Raw genomic sequence first — 14,843 nt, forward strand, 5'->3', positions numbered from 1 at the left:
CAAGTAAGTGTTTGTACTACAATAGCATCCCAATATCAAGCAGGACAATGTCAGCCTGCAAAGAGAGAAATAATTTATAACTCACATTTCAGCATCACCTAGTAATGTGAACAGGTTAATAACAAAGGCCACAACGTGTTATGGAAAATGCTTATTTTAACAAAATTGACTTTTTTAATATATCTAAACTAAAGGAACCATGTCTTCTCTATTTCCCTCAAATTTCCCACAATACTGGGCACTCAATGTATACTGGTTGACTTGCAGATGAATATACTTAGGGTCTCACTTCAGCTCCACACCTTATGAGAACCAGAGACTTAGATTTAATTAAATAGTTTTTTTTTTATTAATTGAACTTGACAGAAGCAATGTGGAAGCCTAAAAAGCAGACAGAATAGTTTTACTAACTCATAATCTTACATTAACATTGCTCAACTTCTTTGAGCTTGTGTACAAAATGACAATAATGTCCATCTCAAAGACTATTGTTAAGAAATGCAGTGCAGTTATCAAAGTTTCCTATTACGCTGAAGACTCTGCCTAATTAAAACACACATGAAACAATGTACTGACTATCTCTATTCTTAGTTTCATAGTAATGAAATGTGACTTATAAAATCCGTGGGATTTTCTACTTTTAAACCAGAAACTGAAAAAAAATGAGGTTTAACTCTGGTCAAAATTTTAGACTTTGCCTAATCTTATCCTGAAATAGCCTACAAAATAAAGTAACCCAGTTCTTGTCTTCATTTAAACTGTTAATCTGGGTAACAAATCTGTATTACAGCAGTTCCGATCTGTTTTCTTTTAATATTCTCTAATCTGATACTTTCATGCTCTGCCCAGGGCTCTTCCTTCCTGACCACCTCTAATCACTTACAGAAAGTACTTATGATGGTCCTCTCCACAGAACCCTAGCTGAACATAAAAAGGCTACGAATGCACAATAGCTAAGAGGTGGAAACAACCTAAGTGTACACTAAAAGACGAATGGAAAAACTGAACGTAGTATACATACAATGGAATATTATTCAGCGCCTTCAAAAGGAAGGGAATTCTGTCACATGCTACAATATGGATGAACCTTGAGGATATGAAATAAGCCAGTCACAAAAAGACAAATACTGTATGATTCCACTTGTATGAGGTATCTGAAGTAGTCAAATTCATAGAAACAAAAAACAGACAGGTGGATACCATGGCTGAAGGCAGCAGAGAAGGGGGAGTTGTTTAATGGATCCAGTATCAGTTTTGGAAGATGAAAAAGTTTTGGAGATCTGTTTCACAATAATGTGAATACAGTTAGCACTAATGAACTGTACAGTTAAAAATGGTTAAGATGGTAAACGTTATGTTTGTGTTTTTATCATAAAAAATACATTAAAATATTAGAGAGCTAAAAAATACTTCACTTAATGAAGTGATTCTGCTGCTAGAAAAAGATAATTCTCTATGTCAGGGAGAAAAAAGACTAGGAGCAATCCCGTCTTTACTACCAATTCCTATAGTAACCATTTTTAATGTTGTATCCCTCAGTAAGGAATTTGACAAGAATTATTTATTGTCTACAATAGCTTATTTCTCTTGAAACAGAGCCTTCCCCATCTATTAGTCAACAGAAAATATCAAAGATTCCTCTTATGCAATCGTAAGAACACATCTACTCCAGGCCCACAAAAACTCTTTGTGGTAAGCTGGAAAAAAAAAAAAAAAAAGAGAGCGAGAGAGAGACAGACAGACACACAGAGTAACACCAAAAAGGTTCTGTGTCCACTTTCACACAGGGCAGACCTGAAATTCCACAATGCCAAGTTCTAAAAAGTAACACTGCTCCAGATCGTCAAGCAGTTAAAAAAAAACTTCCCACCAATCCCTTTTACCTACTTTGGATTCTCTCTTAATACTGGCTAATGAAGAATTCAGTATTCTTCTTCTGAATGAAATATAAATAAGCAACTGGTTCAAAACCCAATATATTCCTCTAATATTTTTACCCATGGTTAAGGAGACAACAGTTTTATTACGGAAATACACTAAAGCTGTCAAGTCCAGTATCTTAGAAGATGCATCCCTCTAATATGTATCAGAAACAGTAAGTACTAAGAAGATTCCTAAGAAAGAATACCCTTGTAATAGTCTAAAAATTATCATTACCATATAAAATATCATTGATTCCTCCAATTAACCATACAGACATATAACCATAGACAAAATTTTAGATTAAAGCAGAGGTTCTTAAACAGGGTCATTGGTCCATGAACCCCCTTAAACTGGATAAAAGAGACCATTTAAGGACTTCAGAAGAGAAAATCCCAGCTGATATTTAAACATTCAAAGAGAAAGTCAACCTATAGAAACTAAAATTACAAGAGTCTGACCCTCGTATAGTGGCACACAGAAGCATTCAATAATGAATTGCCAGCAACTCCACATATGCCACAGGCAAAAATCTAGATGACATTTGAATCAACTACAGTTAACATTATCTAAAAATATTCATATTAATAAAAAACTAGCTGTTTATTTTTTAATAAATTCAATGTTTAAACATGGGTGGAAAATTGGTGAAGCTAGTTTTAAAACTCCTTTATACTTTGGCAAATGTTTTTAAAAAGAGTATAAAAATAGCCACAAAAACACTGCAAATAAAAAAGCAATAAATAGTTGATACTGCATTCTTAAGAATGGGAAGCACCAACCCATTTCTGATGACTAGGTAGTCAACCCAGAAATGGTACTAGACTAGGGTTTAAGGAATTCAGTAATCCTACATTAAGTATTAATGATAGTTGGACCTCAGCAGATACAGTGGGAAAAGTCCTAAAAAACTTTTAGGGCTAAAGTATTTTGGCAAATATGTCCTAGTATTTAATCTCCATAAGGGAAAGATACATTTAAAAATAAGATTATTTTAAAGTCCCAAAGGTATGCATCCTTCACCAAAATCACCAGATGACAGAGCTCAAGGTAGACTTGATTTGGTACCTAAACAACAGCAAGGGAGTAGGCTGAAATAACCTGAGGTCAAGGAAAGTTTCTGTAAGAAAGCTTTAAATGTTCATACACAAAAGCAGCACTTAATGATTCTTTCTGATCACTCATCTGTGGTTCGTGAGACTCAGGTATAGTACAATGAAATTAATAGCATAACCTACAGTTGTCAGATTATTTCCGGATGGCATAACTTCCTTACACTATTAAAATCTGAAGACCCCAAAGACTTAAAATTTTAAAATATTTATTCATTTAAAAATGTAATAAGCAGCCCTACACATCAACCAAAAAGTTAATTTAAAAAAACTATGTCCCACCCCATCCCTCCAAAAAAGTCAGTGAGAAGAATGGCACTGTTTTACATTGTTGCAAGTCTCTTTAATGTTTGGCTTAACAGATGACTGGATTCTCCTGTTTCTGCATTCAATATACTACACTGTGTTGTGTAGGTTAATTATATATGAAGTATGTAATTACTCAGGTATGCGGTTGGGAAGGGAGGAATAGTTTAATACGCTTTTCAGGTAGTTACGAATATCCCTTCGATACTACACCAAACAAAACTCAAGTTTCTTAAAGGTTTGTGGAATCTGAAACTGTACCAGCTATCTGTTACATTAAAATCCAATATCCTATATATGCATAATTTTTTCACATCACAGGCACTGACCATTTGTGAAATACTGATTCAGTTATGCAATCTTCCAAATGTTGACAGATTTCATTACACAATATCAAAAATCAGTCATTAATATTACTAGTAATCTCATCTGAAAAATCAAGTATTTGGAAGTTATCAAGCTTAGGATGACAGATACACGTTTTCCAAAATTTTGATTTTTCCTCAAAAGCTCAAATTCTATCGTGGGCAACAAATACCATCCATCAAGGCAACAGATTCACTGTTCATCTGAGAAAATGTCTGACAAGCCTGAATAACTATAGTTTGTCAGTAGCTCTTTCTAGTAAAAATAATGTTCCATGAAAAGAGCAGCTAGTTTAGCTTGAGACTCAAATAAATGCACCAATGCTTTTCCTCCAGACAACCACTGTACTTAGGCCTGTGATAGAAGTGCTTCAGGTGTACTTTCCATTCTGTCACACACAATGTTCAACACACATGTACTCAAGAGTCAGTATTTCTAAGAGTCAAGACTTAACGAAACTAATTTTTATGGCTTCAAAGACATTCCTAAGTAAAACTGACATTTTAAAACTGCTGGTACATGGCAATGAAGTCTACTCTGACTACTGGTACCGTCTAGTGCCAAGGCCTTGATACACGCACACTAAGATGCCAGCATATTTGCCCACCATTGCTTTTGTACCACTGGTGCAAATGTCAACACAGTGAAAAAGGTAACTATTGTCTCAGTATTATGATGAAAAGTTTGAACTTCAGAGACCTTTTGAAAGAGTTGAGGGGTTGCGAGGCCCCACTTCAAAATGGAGTAAATGACTGCTGTTTTCATGATGGTTATGGACCACCTCTGTCCAGAAACATTACAAGCAAACACATTACAGCTTTACATACACACTTACGAAGGTTCAAAAATCCCTTATCTCACGTCTTAAAAATTCCACTAGCAGAAAGTTCAGTAAATCTCCAAGTTGGATTTAATTAGTTCAAAACAACAATTAGAGTTTACTTGTAATCTACTAGGCATTACGAATAAACTCTAAACAAGTCACATTCCAACAACCTCAAACAGCTTCACCTAAAGTAAAAGAAGTAGCTCAAGTTTTGAAATAAATAAAATTACATTAGGGAAGTTTAATAAAAGTTTGAAGTAAGAATTCTAGCTCCACCTGCTCAAGGATACACAGTAAATTAACTTTCCTAGCCTAGTTTCCTCATCTGCATGGAAAAACAGCATCTACTTATTTCACAGAGTTTTTGTAAAGATTAGTAAATTAATATATAAAAAGCACCTAAAACAGTAGCTGGCACATAGTCAAAAAATCTACATTATATATTACCAGGCCTTTACTTGTCTTTCTTTCTACTAAGAAAGCAACTTGCAGACCTCTGATTACTCAATTTTAATCTCCATTATCAAAGGGATTATAGTTGAGGATATTAGCTAAAACATCTATCTCCAACCCTTCAACTTTCCTATTCAACAGCAAAAGCAGCTTAAAATGAGGTTTACCTTTCTTCTGCAGCTCAACTAAACTAGGCAAATATAGATGTGCAAATACAAAGTATGTGGGAATCTTTTTTTACTGATTTAATAAATTCTTTGCTTCAAATAATCTCTCATCATTCTGCTTATTCCACAATTTTCAAGAATTTTAAAATTTACTTCACTAAAAGAAAGTACTAAGAAATACCTAAGTTTAATTGTTGGTTTATTTTAATAACCTGAGACAAAATATCAGCTAATGCTCTTTCAAAGTCATTATCTCTTATTTTTCTTAGCCAATAAAGGAATAAAAAGAATTTCAGTATCTTAAAAGAAAACAAGGACACTGCCCAACACGAGATAAATACGGCCATTCATGTTATTTAATGGGCAAATGCTCACGACTTTTAAGTGACTGTACTGCCTTATACCAGACTTCTGTCAGTAGTGATGCCAGTGATTAGATTAAGTAACACTTTTGCTATGAGTCATTAGGTTTTGGAATATAACTGATGTGCCAATATTCTGAAATCTGCAAACAGGGCTCTACTATTTTTTTTCTACTAATCAACCCTACTACCTAAATCTAACATGCATACTACCTAAGAAACACAGAACACAAATGATTTTAAATTCTGCTTATATTGTCTCATTAGACATACTGAATGGATTTAAAACCATCATATTTTATGTGTTATCCCAAAGATTATTTGTTTCTCAAATTTTATTTATGTCCTTATTCAGGAAGTATTTAGACTCTCCCACTGAAAATTTTTTTCCAAGAACCAGTCCACAAGCCTAAATCCTACCAAAAATAAACAGGAAGCAAAGTGCTGAAAAGATTCAATGCATTTGGATCCAAGTTTCACAGGCTTTCTGTAACAAAGTGATATCCTAAAATTATTTCCTTTGTAAGAAAGCTTAAATTTGTCAAATATGGAGATGAGGAAAATTATACTTACATTATAATAATGAAAATATTTATGATTTAATGCTAATTATATTATACATTAAATAATAAAACTTTGCATTAAATTAAAATAACCATGTTTAATGGTTGTTCCTTACTTTTTACCCAGAATTACACACTTCATATTATCTATGTGTATTTGAATTTTTAATAATTTATTTCTACAAGTAAAATCTGAACAAATTAACATAACCAAAATTGCTACTGCAAAAAAATTGAGGAAAAATTCCTTACTGTTTCATTTTAAAATGATGAACTTGGTTTTCTAGTTTGTTGAATCTAGCTTTTAAAAACAAAACCAATAATACTTATGTTACTAAGTAACAAAGAACTGGAAAGGGGTCAGGTGATACAGATATACATGGGGCAGCACTGGCCACAGGTTGATGATGTTGGGTGATGGGGGTTCATTATACTATTCCATCTACTTCCTGTAACGTTCAAAATCCCCATAATGAAATTTTTTTTTAAATGCTAAAAGAACTAGGCAAATTAAAAAACAGGTAATCATTAGCTTCAGGAAAATGAAGTGATACTAAAGAAATGAGCAACCCTGGAGTGGTACTGGTTCAGTCGTGAACTGTGAGCACGGTCATAACAATCTACGCACTGACTTTTTATTTAACCATACACGAGATGGAGCGCTGGGCATGGGGGCAGTAACAATGTGAACAGCTTAATCTCCATCTGTTAGGGAAGGAAGTCAATTGGAAATGTCTAAAACTGAGGAAAAATAGAAATATCTTACTCACAAAAAAATGGAATTAAGCACAAGGGAATACAGCTTGAAGAGTTTCACATAACTGTCTTTAGAAGGACTAGGGAAGATTATGGAGTGGGTGTGGAAGGGACTGCCATTGTCATTCTAAACCCTTTAGTACAGTATTGGACTTAAAAAAAATTTTTTTTATTGTGACAAACAAACACAGAAAATCCAAACAAAAATGTTTAAGTTAGTCAGTTACTACAAACATCTGAACAATCACCATCCAGGTCAACTGGCCATCGCACAAGCCTCCCAGACACCCTCGCATTCACAACTCCTTCCCACTGCTTAAAGGCAACCACTATCTTGGCTTTTGTAGTAATTACTTCATTGCTATTCTTTAGAATTTTATCAGCTTCAAATGTGTCTCTAAAATTAAGGCTTACTTTTCAATGTTTTTGAACTTTACATTAGTGGAATCAAAGAATATGTATAAAACATACACATACCATTTTCTTCACCTTGGCCGATGAGAAGTTGTTAGTGGCCTTTACAGACAACTGCCCAATTTCCTCATTCTCTTACTCTCCCTTACTTGTCATAAATGTTCACGTGACAACAATAGCTGAACCCTTATGTGCTGGGTTTCTGTCTTAGGTATATTAACTCATTTAATCATCAAAACAACATTACAAGACAGATTTTATTGCAACCCTCATTTTACAGAGGGGGAAAACAGGCACAAAGAGTTTGACTTAACTTGCCCAAGATCACACAGCTTAGCAGGTGACTGGGTAGGAGTCAAACCATGCGGCCTAGCACCAGAGTCTGCTCTGACCTGCTGTCTCATGAGAGAACAGCTGTTAATAAAGGGAAAATGTAAAGTACAGAATATGATAAAATGTCATTACTGCTACCATGAAGGTTAAAATAAAAACTACATGATATGAGAATATCCCAGTGATAGCGATTTTGGTGCCTCATCCTTGTCCCAGGCAAGTAACTACACCAAAGGTAAACCACTCAGAGTGCCTGAAGAGCCCGGTGCACAGTGTATCCCAACACAGGCTGCAAGTGTCCTTGAAGGACAATGAGAGTATCGGGTCAAATGTCAAAATTCTGCCTTAGTTTTGTAATACACTGAGGGAAAAATGCTGAGCCTGAACTTACTAAGTCCAGTGAAGTCATTTTTAAATTAAGGCCTCCAGAGAGTCCAACATCTCAAACAATTTACCAGTAGTAATAATGCGGGGCTGTTTCTTTTCTGAGACATCTTTGAGAATTAACCAGATTAGAGTATAAGGAACAACAGAAATCACCTAATCCAGTTCTGTTACCTTAAGGCTAAGCACACTGGAACCCAGAGGAGTGCTTATCCAAGGTGACATATCCTAGTTTGTCACTGGGATAAAACCCCAAGGTCTCCTGACTTCTTTCTTTTTCTGTTATACAGCTGGGTATCATCGATTCAGTTACAAAGCTGTCAAGTAAACAAATCCATGATTACCAGAAGTATGTCTCCGCCACCCTACCTTTCACCCGTTCTTGGCCTCCTTCATAACCTCGTAACAGTAAAATTTTATTCCCTCACTCAGTAAGTAGTGAACACCTACTGTGTTCCAGGCTTTGTTCTAAGCATAGCAGTTTATATATAGAATGTCCCATACAGAGCACAAAGACACAGCAGTCCTGCACTCAGCTGACAGCACAACCGGGGTACTAAATATTATGGATACAAAGTGCTATGAAGGAAGATTTTTAAAATATTTCCAAAAAAGAGAGATGAGTAAAAGGGTTACAGATGTGACTTGAAGGATGAATACAACTCTGATAAGAGAACTGTGGAAGGAGTGTCAGGCATTCCAAGGTGGGAACAACAGAAAAAAAAAGACCCACAAGTAAGAGGATACAGGACTGTTTGAAGAGCAGTATCCATCTAGCTGGATCAAAATCAGACCAGCAAATGCACTGAGAGAAGCAGGGGCCGCACAGGGAAGAAGTCGCACGTTCTAGGCTACAGTGTTTGAATGTAATTCATAATCCTGTGGATACAGTGAACACTAAAGATTAATAAGGAAAATAAAACTGGGACTGCACTTAAGATTAACTTAGAAGCAAAACATAGGACAAGTAGCAGGAATAATTTAGGAAGTCACTGCAATCCTGATAAGAGGTACTGAGAACCTCAACCAAGGTGACAGTGGGCATGGGAAGAAGGTTAAAGCCTTACGGAAGTAAAAAGGGTATGTATGCCATGACAGCTGCTGCATACAGGAGGGGAAACACAATTTGGAGCCTTCCATGGAAAAGAACTTGGGATGTATCATTAACAGAAAACACAGGCAAGCTAAACTAAAGGTTGAGTCAGATGTAACCCGTTTAGAGCTTATTGTCTAAACCAAGGGGAAAATGTACTAATCTTATTTTATTTCAGAAAAGTAAAACTTCCCTTGGTAACATAAACATAACTGGACTATGATATACAAACTATAGCATGCAAAAATCCCCAAATTAAAGCTGTGTCATTTGAAATTTGGATGTTTTTTATACTCAATACATTTGTATAGACATAGATACAAGAACAAGTTACGTTTTTATTAAAACAGACATACCGAGCTTTAGCATGTTAAGATTCTAGGAATGCACTGTATGTTAAAAGTAGTATTTAACAACCTCAGGTTAAAATTATTTAATGAATCAGTAGCAAAATGCAGCTACTTGGGACCAGCAGAAAACTACAACTATCCATCACGCGTATCACAAACTATTGTTTGGTTCAGTTAGGTAAGTTTGGAATCATCAATTTCTTCTGATTCGGTAACACGCACTCAGTCTTTCCGCCTGTTTCACAAGTAAACCGTGAGCCCCTCAGGGCAGGGTTATATTCTAGACACCTTGCAGCCCCTGGTGCTCAGTGTCTAGGAGGCCCCTAACAGTAAGTGGAGATCAACCAAGGAATGTTTTTCAAGTATTCAGCACTTTCATAACTTGGTGAGCATTACACAACAGCACAGAACTAATGATCCAGTATCTGAGTACCTACTGTTCAACAGGTAATGCAGTTACAAAATGAGTAACACTTGACTCCTCCCTTGAATTAGGATTTATTTCTCTGAACAAGTCAAGCGCCAAAGGCTTCACCAGAAAACCTTGATTTGCACTATTTGTATGGCCAACAATGAGCCTCAACTTCTTTAAGCTTCCAGTTTCTCATCTCTAAAACAGATGAGGGTTCAAGAGAAAGAAATGTGAAAGTCCTCTGATTCAGAAGAACAACATATGCCAGTTGGTTCCCCACAGGACTCAACAAACTCTGATCAGACACTTCATCAAGAATGACACTAACACAAGCAAATTCAAGCATTCAGCTGGCTCCACACAAGGCCACCACCCTACCATCGCTGGGAAAAATCCTCAAGACAAACAGTACACTGACAGGTCAGAAATAGGATCTTAATCTGAGGACAATACAATCTAAAGATGATTTATAAATTTTCACTAGATGAATTTTTGAAAATCAAAACTACATGTTTTAATTTATCTAAGTTTTGTTAGAAAATTCCTACTGTAACTCAAGACAAAGAATACTATTAAAATTCAAACTTTAGTGTTTCTGAACAATGAAATAATCCAATGACCTTATGGGAAATAATGCCTCCTCCATCTCAAGACCACCTCCACCTAAAACCATCTCAAATGAGCGCAAAATCCTAAAGTTTCAAAATTTTGAAATTTTGAAATACACTAATAAATGTAGGGGAAAAATAAAGACATTAAGTATTTCAACTGATCAAATACAGCTTCCAACTGCACAGTAAGCTCCCAGAAGCATGTTATCTATCCATAATAACCTTTTCTTATCCACCTAAATTAACCTTTAGAAGACAACTAAATGCATCATTTGAATCAGCACTTCTTCACAGAATATGCCAATCAACACTACGCTCTCAAAGTAGGCAAGTTGAAAAAAAAAAAAAAAAAAACCCTAAAAATCTTCCCTCAAAAGTGAAAGATGCTATCAAGAATATTTCTGAGCTAAACGTTGATGGCACCTATTTAACTCAATTATCTAAACACAATGGACAACCATGAAATGCATCACCATTTATCTGTATACAGGAATTTACACAGCAAGGTCCCCTTTTCCACATGGACCTTAGATTTTTCTTGTGTCAGTTTTATACAGATCATCATCTAGGGTTCCTTAGTTTATTCAGGGAAAAATAACAATAAAATAAGGCATAGATAATGAAAGACTTAAGACTATTTCCCAGAAAGGCGACTTTAAAAACTGTCTTTCCACTCCTTGGACAACAAACATAAAACGTTTTTAAACTTTAAGACTTGGCTGCAACGAAATCCTTCAGCAATCGAGATTTTGAAGATTCTTTATCCAAATGTTGCAATATTAAACGCCTTCTTACCTTCTGCTACATCATCATCTACTGCTCCTTTCACCTGAGAAAAACACCACTGAATATCATTCCCTCCTCCAGCTCCTGAAAAAGAAAACATACCAATTAAAACTGAGTTCTGTTCGTGTTTACTCTCGTAAACACAGGGATGGTATCCATGGTTGGCATGACACTAATAGCCTGGTACTGCCCACACATACAACCACCACCCCAGAGCACCAACTTGGAAGAAGGTTAGTACCCAACAGTTAGTACCGATTTTAAAAAAGAGAGAGATATTCCAGGTCTCAAATATTTAAAGGCCATGTACTATCGTTAACATTGTACATATGTTCAAAACTCCCCTTCCATTTTCCCTTCCCCTCAAATACAGTAAAAAGCCTTACATTCAAGCAAGACCTACCAGAAAAAAGTAAATACCAGAGTTAAGAGAGTTTTCCTTTAAGGGTACAAAAGCCTGCAGAAGAGTTAGTAAAGTTACCATTAAACACGGAACGAAGAGAAAACTTCAGGAACATTACTGCCTGGGTGAGGAGCAATGATTCATATGAACCCTATCACCACAGAGCACACACAGCAAACACGACCTCACCACCCATTTCTTTGCATTTCATTACCAGCAAATCACTGGCTCCAGACAGAGAGGAAAAGAAACTGAACGGAAAGCTGGTGAAGAGATTGCCAAAGGAAGACTGTTCTGCCTCCCTTCACCCTAATCCCTCACAATCCAAAGGACCCCGCAAAGAATGAATTTTGCTCATTTGTCATCATCCTGTGCAAAGCAATTTTAATTTCACTTAAGTATTCAACAAGGCTAAAAAGCAACTTGTTTATAGCAAACTGTAAGTCAACCGACACGTTAACTTTTTTACAGGATAAATTATCCATCTAAACATTGATAAAAGCACGGAAAACGGGTTTAGCCCCCGAATGTTTCAATTTCACTTCCAAGCACGGAGGAGGAAACGTCCTGGATCTATGAAGAAAGAAACCGACTCTGGATCTAAAATTGATTCTAGTGGATGAAGGCAGAGAGTCAGCAACACCAAAACAGACGAAAATAATCCTCAAAGCAATTACTTTTCTCTTCCTTCACCTCCATTCCTGGCTAAATATTCCATCCTGGTTTTCTCTCTGCATCCTCCCCCCACCATCTCCAAGCCTTTACCTAAATCTCTCCCCCCCTAGGCTATTTATATCACTGAACTCCACACAACTATTTTAACTAACTCCCAGAAACCCTTTTGGGAAAAGGACATCTGCACAAAAGCTAGCATGCAAAACGGAAAGTTTAAATTACATTTTTTCATGCAACTTGCTGGATTAGAGGCCTTGCACTCTTTGGACGTGAAGGGTAAGAAACGACAGGGAAAATGGCTTAAGACAAAAAAATTCAGACTTACAGTCTCAAAAAATAAACGTATCCACAGTGGAAAGAAAGACACATACGTCCCCATTGTATTTTAACTTGTAAAAAGCACTCTTCCTTCTCGTTGCAAAATGTATTTATTTGTATAAACATCCAAGGCTTGCGGCAGGGGGGAAAATAGGCATTAAATGAAGGAAGAGCCGCAAAAAAAAGCCCCGGGGCTGGGGGCGGAGGTTACACCGGGCTCCCAAGCGGCGGGGACAGATCCGCACTCGCCCCCACCCCGCCCCACCCACGCCTTACCCCTTCGCTCGCCGGCACACACCCCACCCCCACCCATGCCAAGGCTCCAGCCCTCATTTTAAAAGCCTTTTCGATGCCACAGCGACCCCTCGCCTCCCCAGAACCCTCCCTGCCCCCACCCCACCCCACAGGACCAATTCCCTGAAATCCGAGGGGCGCCCCGCGGCTCTCCGAGAGGCACAGGCGGTCGCTAGGGGGTGATGGAGGGAGGAGGAAGGAAGCGGTGCCTTGTCAGTGGAGAGGGTGATTTCTCCTTTACCTGCCATGTTGCGCTGCAAATGGTGACCCTGCTGGGTTCCTCGGGGTCTCCGCTTCCTGAACTCACCCCCCTCACCTGGGGATGGGGGGGTAGAGAGGGCGGATGGCGGCGGATGGCACCTGTGGGGGGAGGGGGCGGGGGTCGGGGGAGAAGGAAGGAGGGGCGGGCAGACCAGCCGGCAGGATGGTGGATTTCACTCTGGGGCTTCCCCGCTCTTGCTCTTTCTCCGGCAGCGGCGGCGGCGGCTACGACAGCGACGGCGGCGGCAGCGGCAGGGCAGGCGACTCCACTTTCAAAATGGCGCCGGCTGGCCTGGCCAGTGACGTCACCCGGCGGGCGGAGCCGACGGGCTGGGCCGAAGGGGCGGGGCGGGGCGAGGGCTGGGGCGGGGAGCAGAGGGGAAGGGGCGGGGAGCGGCCGGGCGGGCTCCTGGCCCCGCTCCTTCCCGCCCCGCCCCGCCCTCTGCGTCCCCGCCGGCCTGGCCTGCGCGGCGCTTTGGCCCGCGCGCTGCGGGTCTCCAGCTGCGTCTCCTGTGTCCACTTCGCCCGTCCCAGTCCGAGATCCTGCTGCACGTCGGTACCCACACCCTCGCGCCGTGTCGGCTCAGTGGTCCAGTTAACGTGCTCGCTGTAGGGATTGGTGGGGTCCTGTGTCTTTTTAGAGAATACCCGTATTGCTACTTAAAATAGTGACCCCCTCGGGGCAGCCCCGAGGCCAATGAGATACAGCGACGGTGGTGCAGACTCGCTGCTCAGCCGAGGTGAAAGTTCGCGGTTCTGAGGAGGACGTAGCTGGGCTGGTGCCATCCGGGTGAATTAAATTACCTTCTCATGGGCCCTGGGAACTGAGGCGAGAGAGCCCTTGGCAACTGAAGGCAGTTAAGAGTGGTTTCAAAAAAGAAGGCTGAGTTTGCTAGTAGCAGAATGTGGCCCAGGAAGTGGCCCAGGTCTGTCCATCTGAAAGTGGAGAAACAGTTAAGAGCTGGGCTCTGAAGCCAGGCTGCCGAATGCTGACTCCACGCGCGAGACGAGGGCACAATCCTACCTTACAGGATCGTCTTGAAGATTAAATGTCTTATTTTGAGTACATGATAAACGTTGGCTGCGGTTATGACTAGATTTGTATTGAAAGCACCTTCAATGGAGTTAAAAGGTATAAGGGAAAAAAGAAACTGGAAACACCAGTCATCAGCCAAGAAGGGATGTGTACTTCATTCAAAGATGCACTGAAGATGCAGTCACAACATACTGTACAGTTGACGTATCTCAGTCTCCGCAATACCTCTGAGAGATAGATAACCACATTTCCCACGTGACAGACACCTGTAAAAACATCCAAAATTTGACCTTATGGCAGAAAGGTGTATAAGGCATTCAGAGGCCAAGGAGAACTTCATGATTATTGTATACCTCCTCCCCATTAGCTCCACTTTCTACTTTATTCTTCCTTTTTTAAATTTTTGTTTGCCTTATTCTTGATCTGCAGAGCAGTTTGACTATAAAAACAAGTTTCAAAATTTCTCCGCAAGGAACAGCTGCACCATTGTATTTTTCCTACATTAACATTTCTCACTTGACCGATTAACAAACCAAAACTAAAAATGTATCCTGTATCTGTCATCCTTCAGCTACCTGTGCAAACAGATAGAAAACAGCACTGTGTGCTGTGCTGACTTCTATTCTGGTTGATTTCCTTAAT

General features: G+C 38.9%; 1 protein-coding gene across 5 annotated transcripts in view; it reads right to left on the minus strand.

The window, feature by feature from the left end:
* PPP2R2A (protein phosphatase 2 regulatory subunit Balpha) overlaps positions 1-13,469 on the minus strand; it is a 75,822-nt gene extending 62,353 nt beyond the window's left edge. For 3 of the 5 annotated variants that reach the window (XR_012503469.1, XM_074355690.1, XM_045511592.2), the window contains exons 1-2: positions 11,696-11,747; positions 11,224-11,298 (exon numbers count right to left, since the gene is read on the minus strand). Coding sequence is in view for 4 of the 5 variants with exons in the window: in XM_074355690.1 (XP_074211791.1) it covers positions 11,224-11,298; positions 11,696-11,732 (112 nt within the window). In the remaining variant the exon portion in view is untranslated. Of the gene's footprint in view, positions 1-11,223; positions 11,299-11,695; positions 11,748-13,145 lie in introns of those variants that run through there. The other 2 variants (XM_074355692.1, XM_074355691.1) reach the window with 2 other exon arrangements.
* Positions 13,470-14,843: the final 1,374 nt, after the last annotated feature.

This window comes from Camelus bactrianus, chromosome 31 (genome assembly GCF_048773025.1).
Source record: "Camelus bactrianus isolate YW-2024 breed Bactrian camel chromosome 31, ASM4877302v1, whole genome shotgun sequence".
In the NCBI taxonomy this organism is placed as follows: domain Eukaryota; kingdom Metazoa; phylum Chordata; class Mammalia; order Artiodactyla; family Camelidae; genus Camelus; species Camelus bactrianus.